This window comes from Rousettus aegyptiacus, unplaced genomic scaffold (genome assembly GCF_014176215.1).
Source record: "Rousettus aegyptiacus isolate mRouAeg1 unplaced genomic scaffold, mRouAeg1.p scaffold_m13_p_13, whole genome shotgun sequence".
In the NCBI taxonomy this organism is placed as follows: Eukaryota; Metazoa; Chordata; class Mammalia; order Chiroptera; family Pteropodidae; genus Rousettus; species Rousettus aegyptiacus.
The window spans coordinates 73,649,643-73,677,142 of NW_023416288.1; the positions used below are offsets into that span (position 1 = coordinate 73,649,643).

Below are 27,500 nucleotides of genomic sequence, written 5' to 3' on the forward strand. Positions count from 1 at the left end.
CAAAGAAGTAGGAGAAAATTGACTATGAAAATCCTATGGCATTTCTGACTAAATATTTGATTAAAAAATCTATTTATATGTATCTTATGACTGATCTAAGTCCTCTTTGGCATACCACATACCTTCTATTTGTGATTTGTATACTGTTACTGCTTTTCAAGTTGCTCAAAGTGGGTTTCCTTTTAATATCTGTAAACCTATCACAGAAAGATATTCTCTCAGGCTTCAGCCTCAAGGCGGTGATTTGCGCACTGATAGGTGTACTTTGTTTAGTGACACCCATGGTGCAGATTGGATAGATTTTGTAAAAGATAGCATTACTTTAAAAGAAACATACAATTTGACAAGCGATTGCATTTTACTTTCATTTTATTGCCATATTTTCCAGCACACTCATTGTTTTCTAACTGTCACTAAATTGTTCATTTTCTTAGTCTGTTACATTGGTAGAGCTATTTACTGTTTATAAAGCAATATGCACTTACAGGTTTGGGAGATGGTTTGGGTTCTGAGGGTCGCATGTGCAAGTGGGTCATCATTGCTTGAAGACGTTCGCGTTCTTTAGAAAGCTGTTAAGAAAGCGTGAGATCAGAAGCATTTTAGAAATGACTGATACAGCTATTTTATTGCAGTGATACATCTTATCATTGAGCTTGTCTCAGAGTAATGATTCCTGCATATAAAAGTCTGTGTCAGTAGGAACATCTGGGAAAAAATGCAACTTTAGCTATGGAGGAGGAAAAAAACTTTTATAGCTTTCCTTATGTTAAAAGGTCAGAGAAAACAAATAACACTTCATCTTTTTGTCAATAAGAGAATTGAGGTCACAGTTGCCTCGACAGTAACAAGTTACTGAAACCATAAATTAGAAGGCCCATGGTGTCTCTTTAAAGTCCTGTGGACACTGTTAGCAATGGACTAGTGCCAACAACTGTGAAGGGGTGAAGGGTTCTCAAAGCAAAGTGCCTGCCAGGATTGTCTACACACTTCATGCATTCCCACTGAGGTCCAGTTAGTGCCCCCTGCAATCTGCCATCATCAATCTAATTCAATAGAGTGACAGAGACCAGGCAGTGTGAAACGCTGAACTCTGCCACAGAGTCAGCATCTACACTTGCACTGGGTCTCATTACAAGTGATGGACCTTACTTTTCCATCAGTCAGACACAGCAGAAAAAAAAAGGCATAATTGGTCACACTGCACACTGTATAGTAATCAGCCAAACGCTTCTGTTTTACTCTACCTTTTATAAATGGTAAACAGGTTTACAAAAAGCTTTTTAGAACTACATCTGTAATGATGCTTTTTGTGTGTTCTTGATTATTTTACAAGTCAAAATAAAATATTTTTAGCAGCTCTCTGGAAAAATGCTATGACTCGATAGACTTAAAACAATTCAAGACGTAATAATGTGCGAGGAAAAATAAATTGTACATTTAGTTACATGAAACAATTGATTTGATAGAGGAAAAAACAAACTTTAAGATGAAATATTAGAAGAAGTCTTAAAGAGTAAAAACATAATAAGAATGATATTTATCGTGATACAATCACTTTCTAATAGGTTTTATGAGTTCTATTTAGTTTTTTGGCCAAATACTGTTTCAATATTAACTGAATTTTTTTTTAACTGAAATTAACAGCATTTGATACAATACATATATTGTCATCTGTGATATTATAAATGATTTACCATTACTCCAGTAAAAATGAGTCTTAAAAATTTTTGCTAAATTCTTTAATTAAAAATACACGAGTTGAGAAAGAAAAAGGTTTTTTCTCAAGGTATTATATTACAGGCATGATACTGTATAGACTTTTTGCTACAATATACAATCTAATGAAAAAATCAAAATTAGCTTATGTAAAAACTGTTTCCACAAAAAAGTCATATTCAATTGGGGGTTTTGGTCTAACCTCTATTAGAGAAAACTTAGATTTGACTCTTCTTGGATATCGAAGTGTATGATGTAGTCTAAAGGTTATGTAATTCTACATGATACTATATTAATCTACCCTGAGTTATCAATCATTGCCATCATTATAAACAATCTAAAATTTCATTTATTTCTATTAGGCATTGTGTTAAAAAAAAAAAGAAAGAAAGAAAAACAACTCAAAATCTGCCCATTACTAAATTTAAGCCTCTAGAAATCTGAGAAAGGAGTCCATTTAGGGAGGAACATTTGACAAACCTGTATTTCTAACTGTTGCACCACCTGCATTTGCACTCGACACTGGGCAGTGCTTCGGTCATCCAATGCATGTTCATTGTTAAGGTGCCTAAACAAACAAACATAAAACAGAAAGTTGAGTAATGTCTGTATTGGTGGCATATGTTCCACTTAAAAAGCGCTTACATTGAAGTCTTATGTTCCTCTACAGCAGCAAAAGGAACACCTTGAAACTATATAGCAAAAAGTTAAGTATGCTTATGTGTTTAGTGAAAATTATTTATGTAATATAAAGAGACCCTTCAGATAGCAGAAAATGTCATTGTCTCTAAGCTTATCAGTTATTACAAATTTTTTTTTCTCCAAACCATTTCTAGAATAATAGTAACTTACTAGATGTACTTCATACACTCATGTCATTTTTTAAAAGGGCAACTTATAAATATATAAACTCAAAGTAATTCTAAAGAGAACAAAGGCAATTCTCTATTTCATTTCTGTTAAAACAGTTTGTAGTTCCTATGATGTTTTTAGTGAGCAATGTCTTATATCACCTGGATGTGGTGTGAATTATGTAAATACGGCAAGTCATCATCCCATGGAACCAAAAATACTTATGAAGAATGATCACTTGCTGTTTCTGATAAATAAAGTACACTGAAGATTCCGATAATCAGAAGCAAAAGATTGACATTTCATATTTAGTGTCTTATTTGGGAGATACTTAACCTAATCTTAACAAAAATGGTGTAAGATAAGGCATTCTCATGATCATACTCTCCTCTTAAATATGTATTAGTCAATTATCGTTATTTGTTATTATTACGTAATGTTTAAAAAGATCTCTTTAATGAGTGGTATGTTAATACATCAAAAATAGTTTAGTGGAGCATCTCCAATGAACATGAAAATATTCAATAGTATATACTTAGTAATTTATAATATATATTTGCTGCCTCCTAAAATTAAAAAAAAATAATCTTCAAGTAATTTAATATCCTTTGATGTGTCTAGTTCACCAATGGTCAAACTAAAGCTGCAGATATTCAGATCAATGCATGTAAGTGAAACATTTAACAGAACATTCACAAAATTAAGTAAAATTTTATATATTTATCCATCTGGGTGCAAGTATCATTTAAAATGGTATAATAGCCTAAAAAAGCTTAGTATAGCCTTAAAATCAGTATACTGAATTCAACAAATTTTGTGTGCCCATTCAAATAATTTACCTATACTTCTTAAAATTAATAATGGGGTAGAAAAACTATATAGACACATATATTGAAGAAGAGTCAAAATAGTTTTTCTGAGACAGAACTAATTTATAAATTAGTAGGTTTATTTGTTAGTTGATCTAGATTCAGCAATTAGAAACCTTTGTTCTGGTCTACCCTTTCCCTTGAAAAAATAAATCAGTTTTAATACCTTCTCATTGATCATAACATCAAAATCTCCATGCATCTTGACACAATTGTCATTCTTGGTTGAAGGGAAACTGCAGACTAAAATAGTGAGGTGTATCAGGTCATGTTTGAGATGTGTGCTTAGAGTGCAGGAGAAGCACTTCCACTATACTCATGTGCTCCAAACTCAGCTCTGTTCAGTTCTGTGATGAATCTAACTGGAATGAGAACTAAAATTCACTCATGCTTTCTGGAAAAGAGGCATGAAATGCTAGAGTAAACCAGAGGCTAGCTTACAATGTAAAGTGTCACTAATTCCTAATAAATAGGGTCTTTAAAAATTGTTTTTCAGGTGTTTTCCCCCCAAATTTTAATGAAAATAAAGCAATTTTCTATCAGTGTACTACAATGGTAGTTGTGTTCCTAAAGCTTAATATTGCTGTGTTTTCTTAAGGCATTTTCCACCATGAACTCTTGGGGAACACACACATATTTATTCCACAATCAGTCTAAATGATGAATATTTTTACAAATGTTTCAGCTATATACAAAGATTAGTATATAAACGGAGCGAGATAAGTAGACTATGTTATACAGCTTCACAAGAAAAGATATATTCAGTATAACATGTTTATTTTTGCATGAAATCACTTTTTAAAAAGGTTTTTCACTTTTGTTTACTTCTTAGTGATAATTATTGTCCTATATTTAAAGAACTAAAAAAAGTACAAAATGTTTGCATTATATTCTTGGGTCTTAGAGACCTATTCAATTTATCTATGCAGCTTTTTATTAGAATAGAGACTGTAGACTACAATAATAGTCAATGAGGTTTTGTCTTGATTGAATTTTTCAGTGAAACACAAAAGAACCTTGCCATTAAAATAGTCCTTTATTCTCCTGTATGAAGGCGAAAGGTTTTTAAAGTGTTGTGATGTTCAGTAATGAGCCTCTATCTAAATTATCATTGGTGACAAACTCACAAAGCACTTTTCGAGGACACATAGTTATGAAATGCCAGAGCTGCCACTTTCTTTCCTGTAATTATAGGCTAGCTTGCAGCCCTTCAATGATCATTTATAGAACAGCCTCCAGTGGATTACTGAGAACTTGAAAAACACATACATACCTCTGCCACATCTCCCTTCTCCTTTCCTCGCTATTGTTTACCAGTGATATGTAAAATAATAGTTCCTATTCATTCTCCCTACTTAATTATGCCAATCAAAGTACAGAAATAGTGTCAGATATAAATACAATGCAATAAGGCTAAATAAATAGGCTGAATATTAATATTAAATTATGAATTTATGTATTTATGACTATTTTATGCCCAAATTATTCTCTTTTATGTTTTTATAACTATCTCAGGTATTACACATATTGCTGTTCAAATTCTCTATGATTTATAAATCAAGAATGAGATAATACTGAAAAATGAGAGGATTGGTGGATTTTCTCAGTCAGTGCCTAATTGCTGTTTCAAAATGCATATGCAAAGGGACATTTCATTAATCATTTAATCATGTCCCTTGCAGGAAGTTGGAACTAATGTTGCAAATACCCTTTTCATATGACTGCTCCATAATACTATCTTATGCATTTGATATATTGTCTATGTCATAAATTACAGCTGCTTATAAAGGACCAAGTAAGATTGTTATCTCTGAAGATGCTTGTTACAAAATCTTTATTAAGTTTCTTTTTTTATTTATTGGTAGTTCTATTTCACAGCTTCATACTGGCCAACAATAATACTCTTCCTGATGGCAAAGGTCTGTAAATTACCCATGCAATCACTAACACCATTTCACAGGCCTGTTCTACTTCTACTGTTCTGCTAACAAGGCGATTACACACAAATTACTGAATGTCTATGAAATATTTAAATGCATTCTACTCTACTATGCATTAATAAGAGCAAAGCAAGCTCTGGAATTCTGGTTAGCTCCAGTCCCTAATGTCCCCTAATGAGCCTCTTACCGAGACTGCAGTTCAAACAGAGAGGTGAAGAAAAAATGCAAAGGGTGCCTTCAGAAAGGCGGCACTGAACAAACATTGTGTGAGCCAGTTCTAATTTATGGGTCACTTTATAGGTATATTGATTTTTGTTTTCAAAATGGAATAAATGATGTGGTCGACTGACGTTCTTTCAAAACTGCATTGAATCTATATGCTAGGTAGGTAGTCTGGACTGGAAAAAAACATAAATAGCCAGTCAAATTCTTTCTAAAAACAATTAAGCAAGCATTTCAGAAAGATAAAAAGTAGGAAAAGATCCTTTCAGTTTGTTTAATACATAATTCTCTTTAACGAAGATTTTAAGCTATGAATGTGTGTGGTAACTTAAAATTATATACATCCTAGGTTAGCAATTCAATTTCAACCTCTGGATTTTTCAAATTCATTTAAAGTTATAGCATTTTATAAGCTAAAAAGGGATCAGACTTAAATCCAACTACGTCGGAGACCATTTTAACAAAATGTTTCACTTGCATATCACTGGTGTTTGATTTATTTTGCATCAAGCTTTTTATGTTTAAACACTGACAGGAGTTTAAATACAAAATGTTAGCTGTCACTATTCATTTAGCTGATTATGTGAGATGCCTTAGTTTTGAGAGATGGGGGCACTGTCACCAAAAGAAACAACATTCTGACAAGTTCAAAGAATGCTTTCTTGAGGTCATAATTTTGTAGCCATGCTGCCTAGTCAAAGACAAAGAAATAGACAATACATTGTACGTAAAGGCATAATTTTAGAGTAGTCAGATGCAAGAAAAAAATACAACACATTTCCATTAAATAAACTACTTCCACTACCTTTTTTGCTCCTCTTTATCCAATGTCAAGCCTTAAAAATTTACTCTTTGTAAATAAACTTAATTCACTTATCAACTTATTACTCTTTAATATACAATAGTTTTTATATATACTGACCATTTTGCCTTTCTTCAAAGAAAGTACATCATATCAATCTTTGTATCTCAGACCATGTTTTATCTGCTGGCATCTGCACATGCAGATTCAAGAACACTTGTTTGCTAATGGGAATGTTATATTGTAAAACTTTGGGTTTTAGCTCTAAAAGTCAACCCATCTACATTTAAGCTGATTTAGGTCCAGGGAATGATAATTTGTTTTGCAGCCAAACTGTATTAAAGTTTTGTCAGATGTTATTATACTTTGACATTTTCAAGACATTAATGAAAAACTAGTATTTAGGTTTTAGTGATCTAATGAGATCTTCGATTAGTGCTTAGACAAATGCTTAGCATCTGTCAACACCTACTCTACACTAACATTCAAAAATTTTCCTAAACACCTGTTTTTAGCCTAACCTTTCTTCATCTTTTATTTTTCTGCTTTTATCTTGGCTGTTACAGATAAGAGTTTCTAACTTAGTCCTAAATATTTTTATTCAATTAGAAATAATGCTTCAATTAAATATTAAAGTATATATGTACATATGTATGAATATGACTGTGAAGGCATGTGTTATACATAAGCAACTCTCCTCTGATGGCTTTTCATGTGGTGCTGGGCAAAATTAGAGAGTGTAAAAATTTGGAAATGTAATGTGAAAAAGAGAATTTGGGACTCAATACAGTTTCTATTATCCTTTGTTATTTAACAAATTAAGTGATAATAGATAGTTTACTTTTATTTCAAACCAATAGATAAGTTGTCTGATACTCAAGCTATACGATTTATTTCTAATACATTTTAGGAATAAAAATGCCACAAAAATATTTTCTCAAAAACAAAACTTTCATGATAAACACTGGCTATAAAATTTCCAGAAAATGGATAAACAAGAAAACTCCGAGCTAAAACCTTTCACAGCTTTGACTTGTCTGACACTTTTGTTCCAAGACTCTCAATTCTCTGCACTATTACAAAAGAAAAGCTAAATCTTCTTTCCAAAAAAATCTGTATTAGTGGTGTGCCTTCTTCATTTCACTTTCTACAAAGACACTAAGTAAACTTTTTTCTGAATAACTGAAATTAATTTAATAAAATTATTATTTTATTTCTCTTCAAAGTTTCTATACATTTTAAGTAAAACACAATACCAATATGGAAATATGTCTAATTAATATTTCATTTCAGTACTGTGTACTGGCATTACCTCTATTAACAGAAATTACCACAGATCTTTGAGTTAGGATATCTAAAGCATATCATAACAAAAAGGAACTAAAAGAAAGGCTTTAAAATCTACTGTCATTTGTTCTGTCATCCCTATAAAGTTAATGGTTTGGAAAAACGGTCACTCTTTGGAACCAAAGTTGATATTTAATTGAAAGGAAATTATTTTTTAATTGTAATTTTTCATTTTAAAAAATGCTAGCATGCTTATGAAAAAAGAAGCATAGAAAGTAAAATGAGGGTTCCTATTCATCTGCTTGTTAGTGATAAAAATATATGTAAGTATTTGAGATGAATAAAAATGTTTCTTTCTATGTGCTATATATAAAGGAAATCATACTGAAGGAAGAGTATGTATATTTTTCTTAAAGATTTGTTTTGAATTTTGTCAGAATGAACACCTTGGAACAATAAAATGTATGGTGATTGGGCTAATTCTACAGCTTAAATTACTATACTGAAGAGACAGAAACAATAGTCTTGTAAATAATCTTAAGTATAAGGAATAATATAACAGATTAAAGATTACTAACATATCCAAATGAAGAAATATGAAATTAGTTGTTGAAAGAATTAATATGTCTATATTCTGTCTCTATTTTAACAAATGTTATTCTTCTTAGAGGAATAACTTTAACAAAATTACCTAACATTTTAAAAGCTCTCTTTGCCAAGAACGATCAAATAAGTTTCATACCCCAAAAATGGTAGTTCACAACTGTTTTGGTATAATAGGAGTGTACATTTTCATTTCAGAATGTTTAAAAAAGCCATAATATTATAGAAAGCAAATTTTCTTTTAATTGGTCAGGAACAATAAAAGGTTTTCAAAAAAATTCTTGCAGAAGTCTTACTGTAATTCAATTATAAAATTATTATGATGCCAAGTACTTGTACCTTGTTGTTAAGGTGCTTTTGCTCTATACCCTGTAGTCTACCATTTGTAAACACATCTTTTTGATGTTTCTGCCAACATCCTGGCAACAAAGCAGTGCAATTTCAAATGAGCTAATTAACTTAATTGTTGATGAAGCATGAAACAGTTCATTCACCCTGTTAGCTGCTCCATGACAACATAAGAGTCTCAGCCTGTGAAGTTACTTATCTCCATAAACCTATCTATAGCTCTCTGTTTAAATCTCTTGCATACCAGAATTGTGCATGGAAAATGTTTCATGAAAGATGCATATCCTCATTTGAAAAAGAATCTTTTAAGAATTAAAAAAAAACAAAAATGTCACCGTATGAAGAAATTAAGGATACATCAAGTTTTGATTTTAAGCTTGAGAAGACATATAACCTATCACACAAACATACAACCATGTATGTTTATTTATGATTACAAGGGCAACAAGTATCAATGTGGATGAAATATAGTTATTTTAAAGCTTTATCTCCTATTAACTTTCATTTCTATATTCTTCTTAAATATGCGTTTTAAATATCACTATTTAAAATAAGGGACATAAAGTCTGCAATTAAAAAGTAAACCTATAAAATGTCTGTTTGTTTAAAAATACATATATTATATAACTCCACATAATTTTACTTGAAATTTTTATTGAAAATTTAAAATTTAAGCGAACCTGGAAAACATGTATTTCAATTATTGACGTTATTATAGTGGGCAATATTTTTCATTCATTCAAAAACTTATATTGAATGGTTTGTAAATATTCACATGAAAAGGTAAGGATAAAGAGTTAATCTTCTCAGCCTGACTTTGCTAACCCACTTGTTGGAAGAGACAGAAAACTTAGAGTGTGCTTCATTATGGACCTTTACTTTCCTCCTTCAGTTTTCTTCGGTTAATTTACAACAACATGCCTAAAACTCCCATATATTCCACTCCATCCCTTAAAAAAATATAAGAAAACATACTTTAAAAACTGTCCAAAATCTTCACAAATGCTTTCACAGCCCGGCCATTTGCAAACTCCATGACCATAGAGAGTGTGAGAGGCCCCAGTCTCCTCATGTGATGAGCTGTAGCAAAAGAACACAGATGGCATCAGATTCATCTCAAGAAGCCATAATCGTTGCAGGCTGCTAGCTCCTGTCAGGTTACGATCAGTGACAAACAGGTCAAAACAGGTCAATTCAGCTCAGAGCAGTCAGAAAAATTTAATCGTTCTATTGAATAGTTCAACTGCCAAGGCTAGATGATGTTCCAATTAGAGGAGAAATAGAGCCAAAGATGACTGTTAATAAAGGATGAAAAACTAAGAGAACTGTATAATATCATATGCTAATCCTGCCATATGACCTTAATGTTACATTTACCTCTAAATAAAAAAATATATATTCATATGTGGTCAAGTGAAAAAACAAACCTATATTATTAAGAGAGTAATAAGATTTTTGAAATGCTTTTTTAAAAGAAGATATGGACATTTAGAATCATTTAAATTATTGAATATTTATGTGTGATACATATATATTTATACTGTAACAGCTGATTTAAAAAAATTCAATTTTGGAACAGCGTTCATTAGCTATATCCATCTACAGTGATCGAAGACTTTTGATAAGTACTGTATCATAAGTACATATAAGAATCCTAGAGAAATCAATTGACTTCTAAAATATATAAACATGAAATTAATCTCAAATAAAACAACAGTATGAAAGCATTCAGAGGAGTAACATTTTATAATAATATAAGCTAACAACAAAATTTTTTCATGATACTCAAGTGAAGACCAGAAACATCACCAAATTATAACATTCTATCTTAAACTATACTGTAATTAAATGTCTTTGAAAAAAAATATTTGTTTATGAGAAAGAATTTGTTGTAACTAGGCAGATATGCATATTCTATAACAGAACACTGTCATTCCACTACACTTAAATTTGAATTTAGAGATATATTATATGAGCCTCAGCCACTTTGTTAAAAAAAAAATCCTACACTTATGTTTCATCTCTAAAAAATATATTTTTCAGGTTGAACAATATTTTACTTATATATTTTATGTAAATTACTTTTAAAAACATAATTAGATAGCCATATGCCTGAATAAATGGAACTGAATGAACGAAAGTGCTTGAGTTCTCTTCTTAACAAAGCCAGTCTCTATATATTTAAAATAAAACAGTAAGTTGAAAAATTTACATAATGTACTTGGTGTTGGTAACTGAAATCAAATTTTTTATTTATGGATTTTGAGCCAAATGTATTCAGAAAGTTGTGACCATAAGTTTGTTTTCATACATTTGTAAATTTCATCATATTTATGTTTATATGTATCTATAATTATTTGAATTAATAATTCAAATTAATAAACAATCATTAATTATTTGAAGCTGATTAAGTTAAAAATGGTAAAATGTTCTCATAGCATTTGGGTTTATCACAACATCTTAGCCATAAAAATATATTGACACAATAATTCCGCATTCACTTATTAAAAAATAACTTTCTTCCGGCAAATTCCCACTGTATCCATCAAACTGCTGGTATTTGAACTAATTTTGTAACGAAAAATAATATATTAAATAAAGGTATTCGATTAATTTGTTTTACACATTTTACCCCTATTAAGTACAAATAATAATTATTAATTTTATTAATGGTTAAAATAAAATTTGGTGATAAACATAGAATAAACCCCATGAGGTTTACCTGTCTCGCCTTGCATTTAGAAGTGAAGACTGTCCATTCACTATAGAATGATGGGTTATTGGTGGTGACACTTTGGAAGTGGTGGAGGAGGTAGTCGAGGAGGAATTGTTAGTAGTGAGGTCTAGCCCTCCATGTTTAATGCCATTGTCGTCCATACTGTGAACTCCAGTCACTTCTTTCCATAACTGCTGAATCTCAGCAGGACTTAAGCCAGCTATAAAATGAAAGAAAGCTCCACTAATATAACAAAGCAAAGTTCATATAATGAAATTAGTGTTATTATTTGGGTTGATACCGATAATAAAAGTGATGTTACCAGCATAATTAATATACAATAATAAGTCAGTTTATACCATCAGTACCATAGCTTTTCTCTTGACTATTCAGTTATTTGCTAAAGACTGCCAATTTGGGAATAATACTGGGAATAACAGTGATTGGAATAACAACAAAGATTAACAGAAAAAAATCCAGCAAGTTCTATCTGAAAATTAAACTACTCAACTTTTGACATATGTTTTACTTATTGCTTGTATTGTTTTTATCAGTAAGGAAGTGAAAGAGAAACAAATTTAGAAATAAGACATCGAGAGAAATGAAAAGAAAAAAAGAAGTAAGGAGGGTAAACAAAAATGTCAGAGAAATATAGTAAACACTCAACTCAAAATAAAACTGGATTTGACAACAATTTGGTTATTTTAATATTTCTCAGAGAAGCAAATGAAATAATTGGATTTCATTTTGAGGTCCTGAATAAGCCAATGTGCTTAATAACATGAATCAATTAAGCATATAATATCTAAACTTCTCCTTTTTATGACTAACAGAATAAAACTACTACTCATTTTAAACAACTCCCTAGCTCAGATTATGCAAATTTACCTGATTTATAAAGGATGAAAATTTAAAAAGCTAAGCATACTCTTTTAGCTTTTAATTCTAATTTTCAAACAAGGAATTGAGAGACTATTTGTAGTATTTGACTTATACAATAGTACTTTTATGTGTGAAGTACTGTGCCTTCATACAGTCTTTATATATCTTATGCTCTAAATTTAATCTTCACTACAGTCCAATGGAGCTGATATTTTTATTTCAACAAATTATGGATGAGGAAACAAAGTGGGAATGAGGTTCAAAACTATATCCAAGGTCATAAATCTTATATGCAATAAGCTATGATTTAAATCCAGGCAGTCTGACTTAAATGCCTTTGCTCTTAAACAATTATATTAAAAATGTGAAAATTAATGAATAAAGATATACAAAGGAAATGTAGTTGTAATTACAATTGCTGTCATTTATTGAACATCTACTATGTCTGATACTTTATAGTCATAACCTTAATTAACTGTAACTAAAGTTAGAAATTATTACATTTTACAGATGAGGATGTTGAGTCTCAGAAAGATGAACTATGTTGCCCCAAATCACTAAGATTATAACTAATAGAGACGATTCAAACCTAATGCCCTGTGGCTCCAAAATCTATGCTCTTCATTATTATGTTTATCTACAATGTCGAATGAAAGTGCTAATCAAACTACCTTTCCATCCCCACAATTCAACATATATCTACAATAGATGGTACAGTGAGTGATACTGATGGATCAGAAGGTGTGTGGGAGTGGGGCAGGATGGAACAGGCAGGGGAGAGTGGAGAAAGATAACAGAATATGATGGTGAGGAGAGTGAGCCTTTTCGACTCTACCTCTGCAAGTGAAAGAATCACTGATTATAGCGGTAAGTAGCCCAAAGTGACAGAAGTCTCACTGCTCCACACAAAATTTCTGGGTCAAATTATTCATGACAATGGTAAGCTTAAATTGCTATGCCTATCGCCATGGCTCCTCATGATTTTAAGACACAGCCTGAGATTAAAGAAAAGATAACGCAGGTTTCCAGAGTTATTAAAAATATTTTTTTGCTAAAAAAAGAGAATAGCTTAATAAAGTAAGGTATTTCTATTACATAAGAAATAATTTCTACATAAAGATCATTAATTACTGCTTTAATTCTAGCTTTAATTTAGGATTCTGAAACTTTTCTGCTTGTAACTTTTTGATTACTGGTCTGTGTTAGGTGTCCTAACAGCCAAACTCCATTAGCAAATCCTTTTTGGAGATAGCATCAACACGTCTTTTGCATCAAAACTCTCAGCATCTCACTTGCTACCTTTCTGCTGCACCATTAGCTCTTGCTTGGACCACTACTATAGCTTCCTGCCTGTCTTTCAGCTTTCACTTTGCCTTCCTACTCTTCATTTATCAGCCAGAATTTCTTTTTAAATGTAAATTAGGCCATGGCACTTCCCAGGCAATGTCTTACCAATGTCTTTCCAGAACATTTAGGGAAAAAAAAAAAAAAAGAAAGAAAAAGAAAACACCTTACTATGGCCTATGAAGTGCTGGCATTTACCACCTGTCTTTTGCTACTTCTCTGACTTCACTCTCTCTCTACATTTCATTCCGTTATAATAGCCTTCTGCTTCTTCTCTTTCCAGCTATTGTTCTAGCTTTTCCCACAGCTTGGGTACCCTGGTTGCAGATGTTCCCATGGCTCCCTCCCTCCCTTCCTCTGAGAGGCCTCCCTACCCTGACTTCAACCATTGGCCCTCCCTACCCTGACTTCTATCATTCTCTATGACCTCAGTCTACTTTGTTTCTTTAGAGCATTTAGCAGTCTCTGAAACTATATTATTTATTTGTTTTACTTATCATCAGTCTCCCTCCACTACAATTTAAGCTTAATAAGAACAGAAATTTCTTATTTCACAGGTTTATTCCCAGTGCCTATAACAACAGTCTTGGTATGTGCTCAATGAATATTTGTTGATTTCATTGATTTTAACAGACCCATACAGTTCTCAAAGACATCTTGGTTTCCACATGGAAGTTCTGTGGTTCTTAAACAACATATTCTTTATGAATATCGCTACTCTGTAAGGCCAATGTCTAAAGAATTATAAATGGTACCTGATTCTAACTGAATAAGCGGCTAATAAAATTTTGTGTCTTGGCTAAAGACTCAGTTGTTTTTAGAGGGTGTGTCACTTAAAGATGTTTTCAATAATTTATTTTTTGGATTTTATTAATAATTTATTTTACCTAAGTCTCTGCTTACCTTTCAAAAGTAGATTTCTATTTTATTATTTTTTTTACATCGAAAATTAGTGGTATTGGCATAGTATCACAATGAAATGGTAATAAATACAAGCACATAAACATTTGATGAATAAATAATCTGTTCACTATCCAGATAATGATTCTTAATTAAAAGGAGGAGGAAATGGTTTTTAAATATTATAGATAAGAGGAAGAGAATACATTACATCAAAAAGATATTCCTGTTAGCTGGGGTTCTCAAAAGTGACTGTATATTACAATAAATTGGAAATATTTCAAAACTTCCAGTGCCCTGACCACAGGCCAAATCAACTAAATCACAATGTCTGGTGGCAGGACCCAAACGTCAGTAGTTTTTGAAACTGCATGATGATTCTAAATGTGAAGATAACTTAGGAGAAAAAATTTAAAAGACAAAGTTTTTACATCTAGAATTTCCTTAGCTTTTTTCTATGGATACAAAACTATGAATATAAAACAACTCGCCAATCAATTTTATGCAATTTTGAGTTTTGTTAAGTTTTGAAGTTTTGATGATTTCAAGAATTTATTTTTCCCTCAGTAATATAACAAATTCAGTATTTCCTACACTGTTCTGTAGAACAGTACTCTTCTAAACACTGTTAATCTAAGAGTTCTAGGAGGTCTGTGGTCTCTGTCTGGGATACTTATGATTCATGTCAGCATGTAAAACTGTTCTGAGTGCCTAGGAATGAAGAAAATTTGAATCTCTTTTTTTAACTCAGTGTTTTACAAAAATATTAGAGGGGAAAAACCCCTCCAATGAACCCCTTCAACAATTACGCTAATTTATTTTAGTCTTAAAACAGCAGGCATAGGCTTAGGATTCATCAAGTGATCTCCAGTCCAGTCACCTCCCTTCGATTGCAGGCTGCCTATTCATAATCTTAATAGATTTTCAAAGCTTACAATATCAGAACTAAGTTCTCATTTGCAGAGCTTCTCTGACTCCAACTTGCTTCTCTACTAGGTTTCTTTGTTTCTTTTTTATTTAACAGATACTTATATGGTCTGATACGTCAGTCACTTTTCTAAGTGGTTCACACATGACAACTAATCTAATACCCCAAACCACTATTCCTGCTGTTGCTGTTTAGAGATGGAGACACTGAGGCACAGAAAAGTTAAGTGACTTGCTCTCCAACTAATGTATGGCAAAACTCCCTCACATTTTTAGGTCATTACTTACATATTCCCTTCCCAGGACTTCTTCCCTGGCCACCATGTTTATAAGTTCCATGTCCCATGTCCTACTGTTACTTTATTTCTTCCTATCCTTACATTAAAATTTTTGTCCTTAGTACTTACTACTATATATTTTACTTAATTTAATGTCTATTCTACACTAAAATGTACATTTTATGTTGGTAGAGATTTTTATGTTTTCTTCACTGCTTTATCCCCATTATTTATAAGAGTGCCTGAAGTGAGTGAAAGCTCAATGAATAAAACTTAAAAGATATTTGTTCAACTGACCAGAACACTAATATACTGGCAAGTAAAATCTTGGAATCAGTGGACTAAGCCATCATAGAATAATAGTCAACTTGAAATCTTAAGATTATTCGATTTTCTTTAATAACATTTCAAGGATACACACACATACACACGAATGCTAAAAAGTTTCATAATTATGTAATTTTAAAATTCCATAACCATATAAAATTGAGGAATGCTATTCTACTTTTAATGATGACTTAAGCTTGTTCTTCTACACTGCCAGTACTGCAAATAAGCATTAAAAGATTTATTTTTCCAGGAATTGAATAAATAAAAGGATAAATTCCTAACCAAATTGCATATAACCTCATAGATAAAACAGTTAAATAATAATTTTTTAAATCTTGGAATCAGAGTTTGTGGAGTAACAACTGGGTACCAAGCACTCTGCTAACAATTAATTAAAATTTGATTATTCATATCTAGATTATATATCCTTTGGACACACAGGTTTAAAAATTTCAGTGGTTTTACTTATTGGTAAAAATTACATTAGTGACTCTTTTGCACTCAAAAATAAAAGTTTCTTTTAATGTCCTTTCATTTTTTATGTCCTGTAATTAGTTTTAAAGTTAAGTAAAAGTATTTTATGCATTATTATATAAGATAAATCTACTGTGAATTTTAATTAAGTTATTTACTTATACTCTGCTTCTTTTCTAGGGTTTCTTCTGACTAAAAGTAATAAAAGCAAATTTTGGTAGGAGTATTTATATCATTCATATATTTTATTGAATAAATGTTATGTATTAAGTAATTTGAATTATTAAAATATTATCATGTAATTTTTACTTTTCATATTAAATTTTACATTTTGAAAAAGTAGTATACATACTTGGCAAAAATAATTAAATAATAGAGAAGGGTATATATTGCAAAATTAAATTTCCCTAACAGCCCTGACCTCTCGGTCTCTAGTTCTCCTCTCCAAAGGCAACCATTATTCAAGTTTCTAGACTATCCTTCGGAGATCTATGTGTTCATATATAATGTGCCAAACCTAACGTATTATTGATTTATATTTGACTAGGGGCTTACTATAACCTGTAGGTATGATACCTATCTTTAAAATGTATGTTTAATGAGAGGTGTACGGAATACACATTTTGTCCAAATGCTGAATTACAGAGAGTAAAAATAAAAATCTCTATTTGGCTGAAACTGAGACCAAAGGCAAACGCTACAACCAAAGAAGGAACTTCTGAGAAATGGGAATACATTTGATATAAAAAAAAAATTCTTACTATGATTTTAATGCTAAAATTTTTATAGGCTGTATTTTTTAAGTTTGATATTCTACCATAAAACAAAAATTTCTCAGTTTTCCTCATTGTGAAATTTTAATGTGGCAAAATTGACATTCTGCTTCTTAGTCACCCCTCAAGATATAAAAAATTGACAAATAAAACTTTTTCAAGTCTTATGGCATAAATGGAATTAAATCCATTTTAATGTATTCATGCTAGCACACTAAACAATTCTTCAACAATTGGAATTATGATATAATATTCTCCATCTTTCTATATTTTTTACCTTTTCTCAAAAGATCAGACTTTGAATATTTCCCTATGTATTTATTTTTATGTTCATTTTTATACATAAAATTAACAATATTCACAGATAACTTTGCAAAGTTTTATTACTGCAATAATAAATGTATATTTATATTTCTGCTTGCTGATGGGAAATTTATTATATAGAACCCCCCAAAAAATTTTCCCCCCAAGTTACAAATTGAAGACTTACTGATATTTGAAAGGGAATGCTAAGATGATAACAATAATTCTGCATGAAATGCATTGTTCATATTGCTCCTGCTGTTACCCTGATTATACAGTGGTGATCTATGCAAACTTACATGATTACAGATAAAGCAAAAAATCAGGTATGCCATAAATGGTATCAAAGTAGGCATTTAGCTATTTAGATTTCCAGAAGCAGAGAATGAAGTCAAAGCCAAATAACTGATTTGGCTAAATAATGGTGCCAAGGACAAACATTCCTAACAGCATAAAGGACATCATTATTTCAAAAGATTTTATTTTCTTTATTATTCAACAGTTTTCTGATTTCAAGCTCTTCTAGTTCTACAAAGTGTTACTTAAAAATAGTTCTGGCTTGATATCTAGCATTCCCTTTGTCTTTTAGATTGGTAACAAAAATGTTATGTTTTAAATAACTTGCTTAAGTTCAAAAATATGCAAAAAGTTGGAATGAAATGTAGATTTTTACCACATATATTTTAGTCCCTATAATCACAGTAAACCTGTGAATATATGGTATATTAAGATACACTGACTTCTATAATGTCAAAACATATCAAAGTTTAAAATACATGTATAATAATTTTCTATTTTCTAACCTGTAGACAATGATATCTGGTCATGAAAATGTGTCTCTGCGTATTAGTAGTTGATATATGAACTATAATATCTATGTAGCAAATTGCTTTATATTCAGTATATTATTCGAGATTGACTTACAAATCCATCTTTTTTTATTTAATTTCTGTATACCTATACTCACTCTATACACATACTTGAGGTAATTTAATTGACTATTTTTTCATTACAATCCAGTATTATAGTAATATTTATGATGACTATAAATACTACATATTTAAAATAATATATTTAAAAATTATAAAATACATCACATCATTTTGCAAAATAGAGAAAAATGCATATCTCCTACTCTTTCCAAATTTATCTGATTATCATGTACATATGTTTATATAGTTGAAAAAAGTTGTAACTTTAAAAGCAGCCCAAAGAAGCTATGTTAAGTCATGGGGATAAATACTGCAAATATGGCATATTTTTAAGAACTCAATGAGAACATTATTATTGCATATTAATCCTACTCAGTTTTCATATGGCTCTTATTCATGGCTAATTAATCAACCAATCAAAACCTGGTATAAAGTAGACTGGAAAAGTGATAATAAATATATTTAAAATATATATTGTTCATCTGAAATAACTAGTAACTAAGACAGAAATGATTCAGGGGTTATATTATGTAACACATACTTCTTTACTTCCTCCTCACACTCTAATTTCACAATACAGCACCAAGAAATCAGTTTCTTTACTATAGCTGACACATTCCGCCTGTGTTTGGCTGATAGGTCTCCATGATGGCACTTTTTACACTTATGCATCTGAACGGTGGAAAAACATGATAATGACTTTAATCTTTGTTGTTTAAAATATAAATTTTCTGCTCAACCTCAGATATGTTTTCAGATTTACTTCCTTTTCCTCAATGTTCTCTATCCTGTGCATTTTCACTCTCGTGTACCTTATAGAGAGTACAAATAAAAAGGAAAAAGATAATTATATCAAAAGAAAGCTCAGAAGGAAAAGAAAATTTTCATTGGAAAACTATTAGGCTGGTTATATCATAATATAACCATAATAAATTTTCTTGTTCAGCAAGGTATGTATTTATTTGTTTGCTTATTTATTTTGCAGTCTAATTTTTTTTTTTTCATTTACAGTTGACATTCAATATTATTTAATATTAGCTTCAGTTGTACAGCATGGTAATTAGACATTTATATATTTCTTAATCCCTTCATCTTTTGCACCCAGCCCCCAGATAAATTTGTATGTTTTGAAAGAATGCAGGTTAGCATATGTATTTCAAATAAGTTACGTTTTGTTTCTATAAAGATCTACTTTAAACTTTCTTGAAATGTTTGTTTGAATGGTTTTACTAAAAAAAAGTCATGGTGGATCGTGTTTTTCAATAGAGGAGATTCTCATATAATTTGATCCCAAATACAGATTTTATTTAAAATTTACTGAAAAAAAATTAGTGAGACGAATTTTTTGCTTCTGTTTTGGTGTAGTTTCTATCAAAGAAATCTATGTTTACATTGAATTAACTTATAAATTCCTTTCTTTTTAATCTTATTTGTTTATTTGTCCTCAAATTGTTTTTATTTTTCTAAAGAATAATAATATCTGAAAAGAACATTTAGTGCTATGGTGACACCGTGGTTTATTTTAATTCTTTTTGAAATGACAGAGAAAAATAAGTATTGCTTTGTTTTTCTTTCATTATTTTAACTTTATCTTCCTTGATTTCCTAGGAATGATTTAATCAGATGAATTAGAAGATCTGAAGTCAAGTCAAAGAGGGAATTCTGGAAAATTTAAGCCAAGAAGACAGTATTTGATAAAAAGAAAAAGATTTACTATATGTTATTAATTTCATGTGGCAGAAACAATGATTATGTGCATTTTAAAGGCTGTATTTCATTTAATTTTTGTATATTTGTTTTCATTTTCTTCAGTGCATTCTATAGTCAGAAAAATACACAGAAAATACTACTACAAATATAACTAACTCAAAATTCATTTGGATTAAAGTTTGTTCTAACAAAATCTAAATGCAAATTAGAATATGCTTTTATTAAGTTTAATGAAATATGACTTTTACCTGTGTCAAGAATTTTAGCACACAAGGATGCATTTTATTTATCATTATTTTTCTTTTTTCTACTCTGAACTCTTTCCATTTCCCAAGAGAGTCAAATCATAAATACATAAATTGTATTACTATATGGTATTATTGTACTATCAAAGTACATACAAAATTTTCTTATCAGAAAAAAAACAAATAAGAGCACAGTTGATAGTTTTTCAAAACTATCATTCACAATTCATGCATAAGCAATATTATTTTAGAGAAAATAGGATCAGTCTGGTCCCATGATGTATGATGGGATCCCTTACAGTAGCAGTCCCCAATATTTTTGGTGCCAGGGACTGGTGCTCCTACGAGAACCTAATGCCTATAGATCTGAGGTGGACCTAAGGTGGTAATGCCAGTGCTAGGGAGCGGCTGTAAATACTGATGAAGCTTTGCTTGCTTGCCCACCGCTCACCTCCTGCTGTACGGCCGTGTTACTAATAGGCCATAGACCTGTACTGGTTCATGGCCCGGGGCGTTGAGGACCTCTGCCATACAGTATAACTAGGAATATGCACTGGAGAAATACAAAAAGCCTCTGTTTTATATACAGGGGTTTCAATGTAAGGATTAGAAACTTCTATCTTTTTTTAATCAGTTGTCAACCAAAACTTATGTCAGCTCATTTGTGTTAAATGAGGTATTGCTAATCTTCCCAGTAATCTAATTCTCTGCAGATCTTCAGTATATGTTCAGTAGTGCTTGTGTTGCCCTTATGAATTATTTGCTGCCATATGACTAATAAATACACATTTAATATCTACCAAAACATTTGAAAACAGGGTGTAGTAAAATTTCTGAGTCTCAAAAAAAAATGTGTCAAGCAATGATGTTAATAATGTTTTAATAATAAACTTGAAGGTCATAAGAATAAAATTTCTCAAGGTATACGGTGGACCAGCCATAAAATGGTAGAAAGTGCAAGATTAGAAATGCGGTATGCACCACATTTTGTATATACCTTGAGGCAGTGATTGGACAGGAAGTGCCGCCTGGCCAGGTGGAATGGAGATGAGTCCCTGACGCTGAAGGCTGAGCAGATGTTGCTGTTGCTGGAGTTGTTGCATCTGGAGAAGCTGCTGCTGGAAGACAAGCTGCTGGGCTGCCAACTGCTGCTGCTGCTGCTGCTGCTGCTGTTGCTGCTGCTGCTGTTGCTGCTGCTGCTGCTGCTGCTGCTGCTGTTGCTGCTGTTGCTGCTGCTGCTGCTGCTGCTGTCAGAAAACCGAGCCCAGTCAACAGCAGAGAACATGATCTACACAAACAGCTCTCATACAGAAAAATGTACATTCCTTTCATTGTCCCAGTGAGCTTTTGAATGACTGTCCCATGGACAAAGGTCAAGGACAGAATGCCAACAAGTTCTAGATTTTCAGCTGCCTTTCTTATAAATATTATACAGCAGCAGAGAACCAAAGAGTATTGCATTAAGAGTATGGTAAAGGTCAAGAGAAAGTTTGTAACAAAAGTTCATACTTTCTAAAAAATCGACTTTCGCAGAGGATGATGAATTTATTTAGACTAAAAAACAACATGTTATAGAAATGGTCAACTTCAACAACAATCTTTTTTTCCTCAACTGAATAAGTTTGATCTGTGGAAGTCTATGAATGTAGTCTCTAGTGTTCTATTAGTAAACTGGGATGTAACCGTCACAAGCTAGGCCTGTGAGCTCTCTCTCTCTCTCTTCCTTCTTCTCCTCTCTTGTTGAAATATATTAATGGCAGGATCATGTTCAAGGAAGAAAAAGAAAGTGCCTTTATTATAAGAAAAAGTATAACTTCCAATTTTGTGAGGCATTATATTAGAAACCTGAATTTTTTGGACCCGGGAGGGTATGAGAGGCAGTCACACTTCAGAGAAAGACAAGCTGCTGTGGAAGACCTTTCCTTTTTAGTTTGGGAAAAGAAACTTCTGATGCGCTCACTGGAAAACAGACTGCATAATGGAGCAAGTCATGTGGATTGCCCAAAGCCTCCGGAGAAATAAGGGAGCAATTTCTATTCTGTAGTTGATGGCTGTCTGAAATTCTATTCACAAATCCAAACAGAATCAAAGCCTCGGGAGGTCAAAACTGTTTCCTGGACGTTTGCATAATGGGCAGCTTGAAGACAACGGCTCTGATACCTGCTGATCAATTTAACTACTTCAACATGTTTTGTTTGTATTATGTTTATATTTGATGCAGTTTGCTGACAAGTGCAAGCTAGGCCTGAGAAGCCAGCTTGTCAGTTTGATTTATGAGCATATCAAACTGTAACTTTCTACTAGCCACTCCAAACCTACAGTAGCAATTCATTAATCAGAGGCCTGTGACTTTGAAATCTGTGCTCAACCAGTTTCTCCCTTATTCTCCCCACCCCCAACAACAGACCAAATTTGCATGCATGTTCTCTGAGCTGCAGCACTAAGAAATAGAAAGTTCCTGTACCAACTTAGAATCTCGGCGAATACAAGATAATCAGTACTTTGTCCACCACATGGCTTGCTCTTTGTACACTGTGATTCATTAGTGAACATTAAACAGCATTAGATTGGAACTCTCAAGTCCCATGTTACAAAAGAGGAGTACATGAGAGTTCTCCTGTCACTGTTATTAAGCTCAGTAAAATATATGATAATGCATCTTTGACAGCAAGAGCCTTGTGATAGGAAGATCTGAGACCACCCTCAACTCAACTCTTTTCCCAACCTCACATTTTTCTGTATTGATGAGCAGACCAGATCCTACCTCTTTTGCTTGCTTTCCAGGATGTGGCTGTTGCTGCTGCTGCTGTTGCTGCTGCTGCTGTTGCTGCTGCTGCTGCTGTTGCTGCTGCTGCTGTTGCTGCTGCTGCTGCTGTTGCTGCTGCTGCAAAAGCTGAAGATGTAACTGCTCTTGCTGTTTCTTGTAAAACTCTTGTAGTTGTTGCTGAATAAACCATTTTGACTTTAATAAATAAAGGCAAAAGTTTCATGTATTACAAATCTCCTAAACTCTTCTAGACTGGCATACGGTAGGTAGAGTATCAAGATTCGCCTCATGAGAACAACAAAAATATGCATTGGATTCAAGGAGACAGATCTACATACATTTTTTTCCAAGGCAGCTGAAATTTTCCAATCCAGAATCCAAAAATCCCTAAACAAAAGGTATAGAAAATCTGTATTCTAAAGGGCCAGAGCCAAATGAATACCCTAAATTATTACAACTGAGCCCTAATAGCATAAAAATAAGTTATACTCTACCATTTGTAAGACCCAAATACATAGCTACATAGAATCAGGTTGTTCAGTTCTTACTGGAAAAAAATTTTAATTCAACAGATGTACAGAATAATGTCAGGTAGAAATATGAGCAACTGGCCTATGGTCATTATCATAGAGGACAGCAAAGTAATTACATATATAAGAATTCAGGTAAAGCACAATATTTTCTCTATAATAAGTAAGGCTATAACATAAAGTTCACTTCATATATACTTGAAGCTCAAATGATGTACATATTAGTTTCATTATTTAGAAAATAAAAAACAACAACAACTAAATTTCACTAACCGGTGGCCTAGCTGTTTAACTTTTTTTCTAAAATGTAGGTACTACTCTTCCTAAACACAGACATATTTTGAAAAAACGAAAACAAAAACAAAAAATCTCGTATGCTACTTCCCCTATTGTGACAAAACTACCAGTACTATGTGAACTAAAGAGTACTAAAGTGTTAGAAGATTGAAAAGTAACAATTATCTATGTTTCTTTGCACTTTTATTGGCAAGTCTACAGAGCAAATGTACAAAGAATTTGGATATTTAAATTTGATTTATTCCATGTTGAAATTACACCTGTCTCTGCTTTCATTCTAGACTTTAATGAATTTAAAAAGACCAAGGGATCTAAATTTTCTTATGCAGCTTTGCAATTAAAGCACTACATTTATGTTCTAGCATGTTGCTAGGTTGTCCCTTCAAACAGAAAATAAATTGTTAAATATGCCCATGAATCTGTCAACTAAGTGCATAACTTCTGCACCATGCTAGAACACCAAAGCAGGTAATCCACATTACCTGCTGCAGCATGACTGCCTGCTGCTGCTGGAGAAGGGCTTGGAGCTGCTGAGGAGACAGGACTTGCTGCTGAAGAATCTGCTGCATTTGCTGAGGGGTGATCACCTGTGGTGTCATCATGGCCACCGACACAGGCACCTTGAAAGAGAGAGAAAGTGTGGTTATAACCAATGTCTGGTAACATACTTCACTGCTGTTTGCCATCTCTAATAAATTCCTTAGCGATGATTACCAATAACTTTATGTAATATTTGTTATTATTCAACTATTTACTAATAATATTAAAGTTCCACAGTATTTAGACACTAGTTTTCCAGATGCATCAGATTTCATCAGATTCTCTCTTTATGTTCCATGTCTTTAATGTATTATGCTTTGACTAGCAAAGTTAAAAATAAACAATTACAAATCAGTGTGCTCAATACTTTGTAAGTGATAGGTTCATCATTGTCACAGTGTTATAAAGGAAAAGCCTTTTGAAATGGTTTAAAGGTATTATTAAAATACATAATGAAGATGAAACAATTGGAAATATGCCTATAAATATGTTATCAAAACTAGTAAGAGAATGTATGTAGAATGTACTCAATCATAAAACATAATCACCATCTTCAAAATTTATATGTAATATAGTACTAGAAAAATACATATAATAATATGTATATTACTACACACAGTAAATCATATAGATGTGTGTGTGTGTATATATATATATATATAAGTATATATATATATTCAGAAAATAGGTCCATAGATAAGTCCTCTCGAAGAAGTAATCATAGTCTAGTATTCTAGATTTTTCTTTAAACATTTCCTTGTTTCAAGCTACGTGAGCTTATATCAGGAGTTCCGGGAACCTAAAATTTACTCAAAAGTTATTCATTAAACTGAAAAAAATATTTTGCTTAAAATTTCCTCTCTACCGTTTCCTTCCTCTTCGAGGTCTGAGAATTAAAGTCAGAAAAGAAAAGGAAATGAGTGAGAGAAAGAAACAGAAGAGAAAGGGGAAGCAAGGAAAATAAAGAGCAAAGGAAAACTAGGGAGAAAGCCTTAGAGAAAGCGATAAAAGATGTGGAGAGATAAGAAAGAGATGGCAAGAGAGGTAAACAAAAACCCTGCACAAAAACCTGAGGTATATGCTAAATTCCATGGCAGTCTCACTGTTTGAAGTCATGGCTTGTAGTACTAACGAGCATTAATCAAACTTGTCCACTAGCCAAGTTTGCAACTTTTGAAAAAGCAATCATTTTCTTTCTTAGAAAAAACAATTCACTTTTACTGTAAATAAAAGCAAGTATTTGTAGTAACATTGCTTTAGAACAAATTCTTGGGAAAACATGTCTTTGAAAATAGAAAAAGATTAACAGACATGGTTCACTATTTTAATAGTCATTTTAACTCAATTCAAAATTTTCAAGTCTGGCACTTTGTGTAATAAAAAGAGAAATTAACAATAAAAAAGAAGTTAGAAAAAAAAGAATTCAGGGTGGAATAATCCTCTCTCAAGAAAAAAAAATTTCATATTTAATACTAGGAAAAGGCTAGGTCTTTTCTATTCCATGTTGATATCCTGAAATATGGATTTATTAGATTTAATTTTGTAAAAGGAAAAAAAAGAGTCACACTGTAACAAAATCAAGAATGATTTCCAAAAATATTTCTGGACTTTTAAAGAACACACTGACATACCTATAGATTACTATATTTGACTTTATCATAATGGAAGGCATTCTAAAATATGTGTTGTAATATTAATTCACTCGACAAGTTGCCCAACTGTTTACTTTAGTTGTTTAATCACTTAATAGTCAGTTTACTTAGTTATTCATTTTTTTGATTAACAAATAGAATGGTTAAAACAAATAGTTTGGAAAAAATTAACTATCTAAAAAAAGGCCTTTTTTTCCAATAATCATTTTACCTCATATTGTCTCCAAATAACAGAGAAAGACAGACATGTTAAACTTTAGAAGAAATGCTAATCTAGATGAATAGTTAGGTAGACATATAGATATTACATATATGTAAATAGCTACGTACATACACACAGATAGATGCATGTCATTAAATACCTTTTATAAACTCTATATTATGTGATGAGATACTTGCCACACTTCTCTCACTTAACAGTGCTTTATCACTTTAGCATATAGAGTGTTTTCACTTAATTATATCTACAAGTGACAGTACTTTACGTGTAACTGAAAACAAATGCACTTTATAAGAAAAGTTTTATGAATGAAGGCATGTAATAATACACAAGTTTACAGTCAGATTTCGGCTTAAACAAATTACATTACACTAAAGCTTGTTGCTGTTGCAACTGATTTGGTGTATAAGCAAATTTAGGCAAGTTTTCCACCTTCGCTTTCTATAGAGGTCATTTTCCCTTTTACTATGGTTGGATGAATAATTTTTTAATCTTAAAATGGTTTGTATTTCCCTTATAGTTAAAACTTTAATACATAAAAATAACCATATACTTGTCATCCTGAAATCACATGAATCACATATATGTAATGTTCTGTAAATTTTAAGCAAATTCTGGCCTACCCTCTAGGAAACTGCCATCTAAAGCTGACACAAACATAAAGATATGAAGAAAGATAAGCCAACTAACACACAACTAATTGAACATTCTACTTCAGTAAGATATGTACAAAAACACAAATTAAAATTAATTTGTGTAGAAAAGCCCAGGTGCATTTCTGAGGGATTTCTGACATTACAAATAAGCCAATACTATCATCGCTAAATCCACATACATAAGCTCATCCAAAATGAAACATTTGAGGCAACTAAAAATTTAAATTATTTGAATAAACAAAAAATTAGGTTTTCTTATAGTGTCAGTTATATGATGGATATAGATTGCTCAGCTTGCCTTGTTTAGAAATTAATAATTTCCAAAATGCAGAACTTCTCCATTTTAAATCATTCATTTTGTGACAAATTTCCTTTATTCCTCTTT

General features: G+C 31.7%; 1 protein-coding gene across 1 annotated transcript in view; it reads right to left on the reverse strand.

The window, feature by feature from the left end:
* FOXP2 (forkhead box P2) overlaps nt 1–27,500 on the reverse strand; it is a 336,947-nt gene that overhangs the window by 39,922 nt on the left and 269,525 nt on the right. Inside the window, exons 5-11 of the mRNA XM_036231023.1 lie at nt 24,530–24,667; nt 23,218–23,397; nt 21,451–21,673; nt 11,362–11,575; nt 9,615–9,719; nt 2,197–2,284; nt 486–569 (exon numbers count right to left, since the gene is read on the reverse strand). Of these exons, the coding sequence (XP_036086916.1) occupies nt 486–569; nt 2,197–2,284; nt 9,615–9,719; nt 11,362–11,575; nt 21,451–21,673; nt 23,218–23,397; nt 24,530–24,667 (1,032 nt within the window). The remainder of the gene's footprint in view (nt 1–485; nt 570–2,196; nt 2,285–9,614; nt 9,720–11,361; nt 11,576–21,450; nt 21,674–23,217; nt 23,398–24,529; nt 24,668–27,500) is intronic.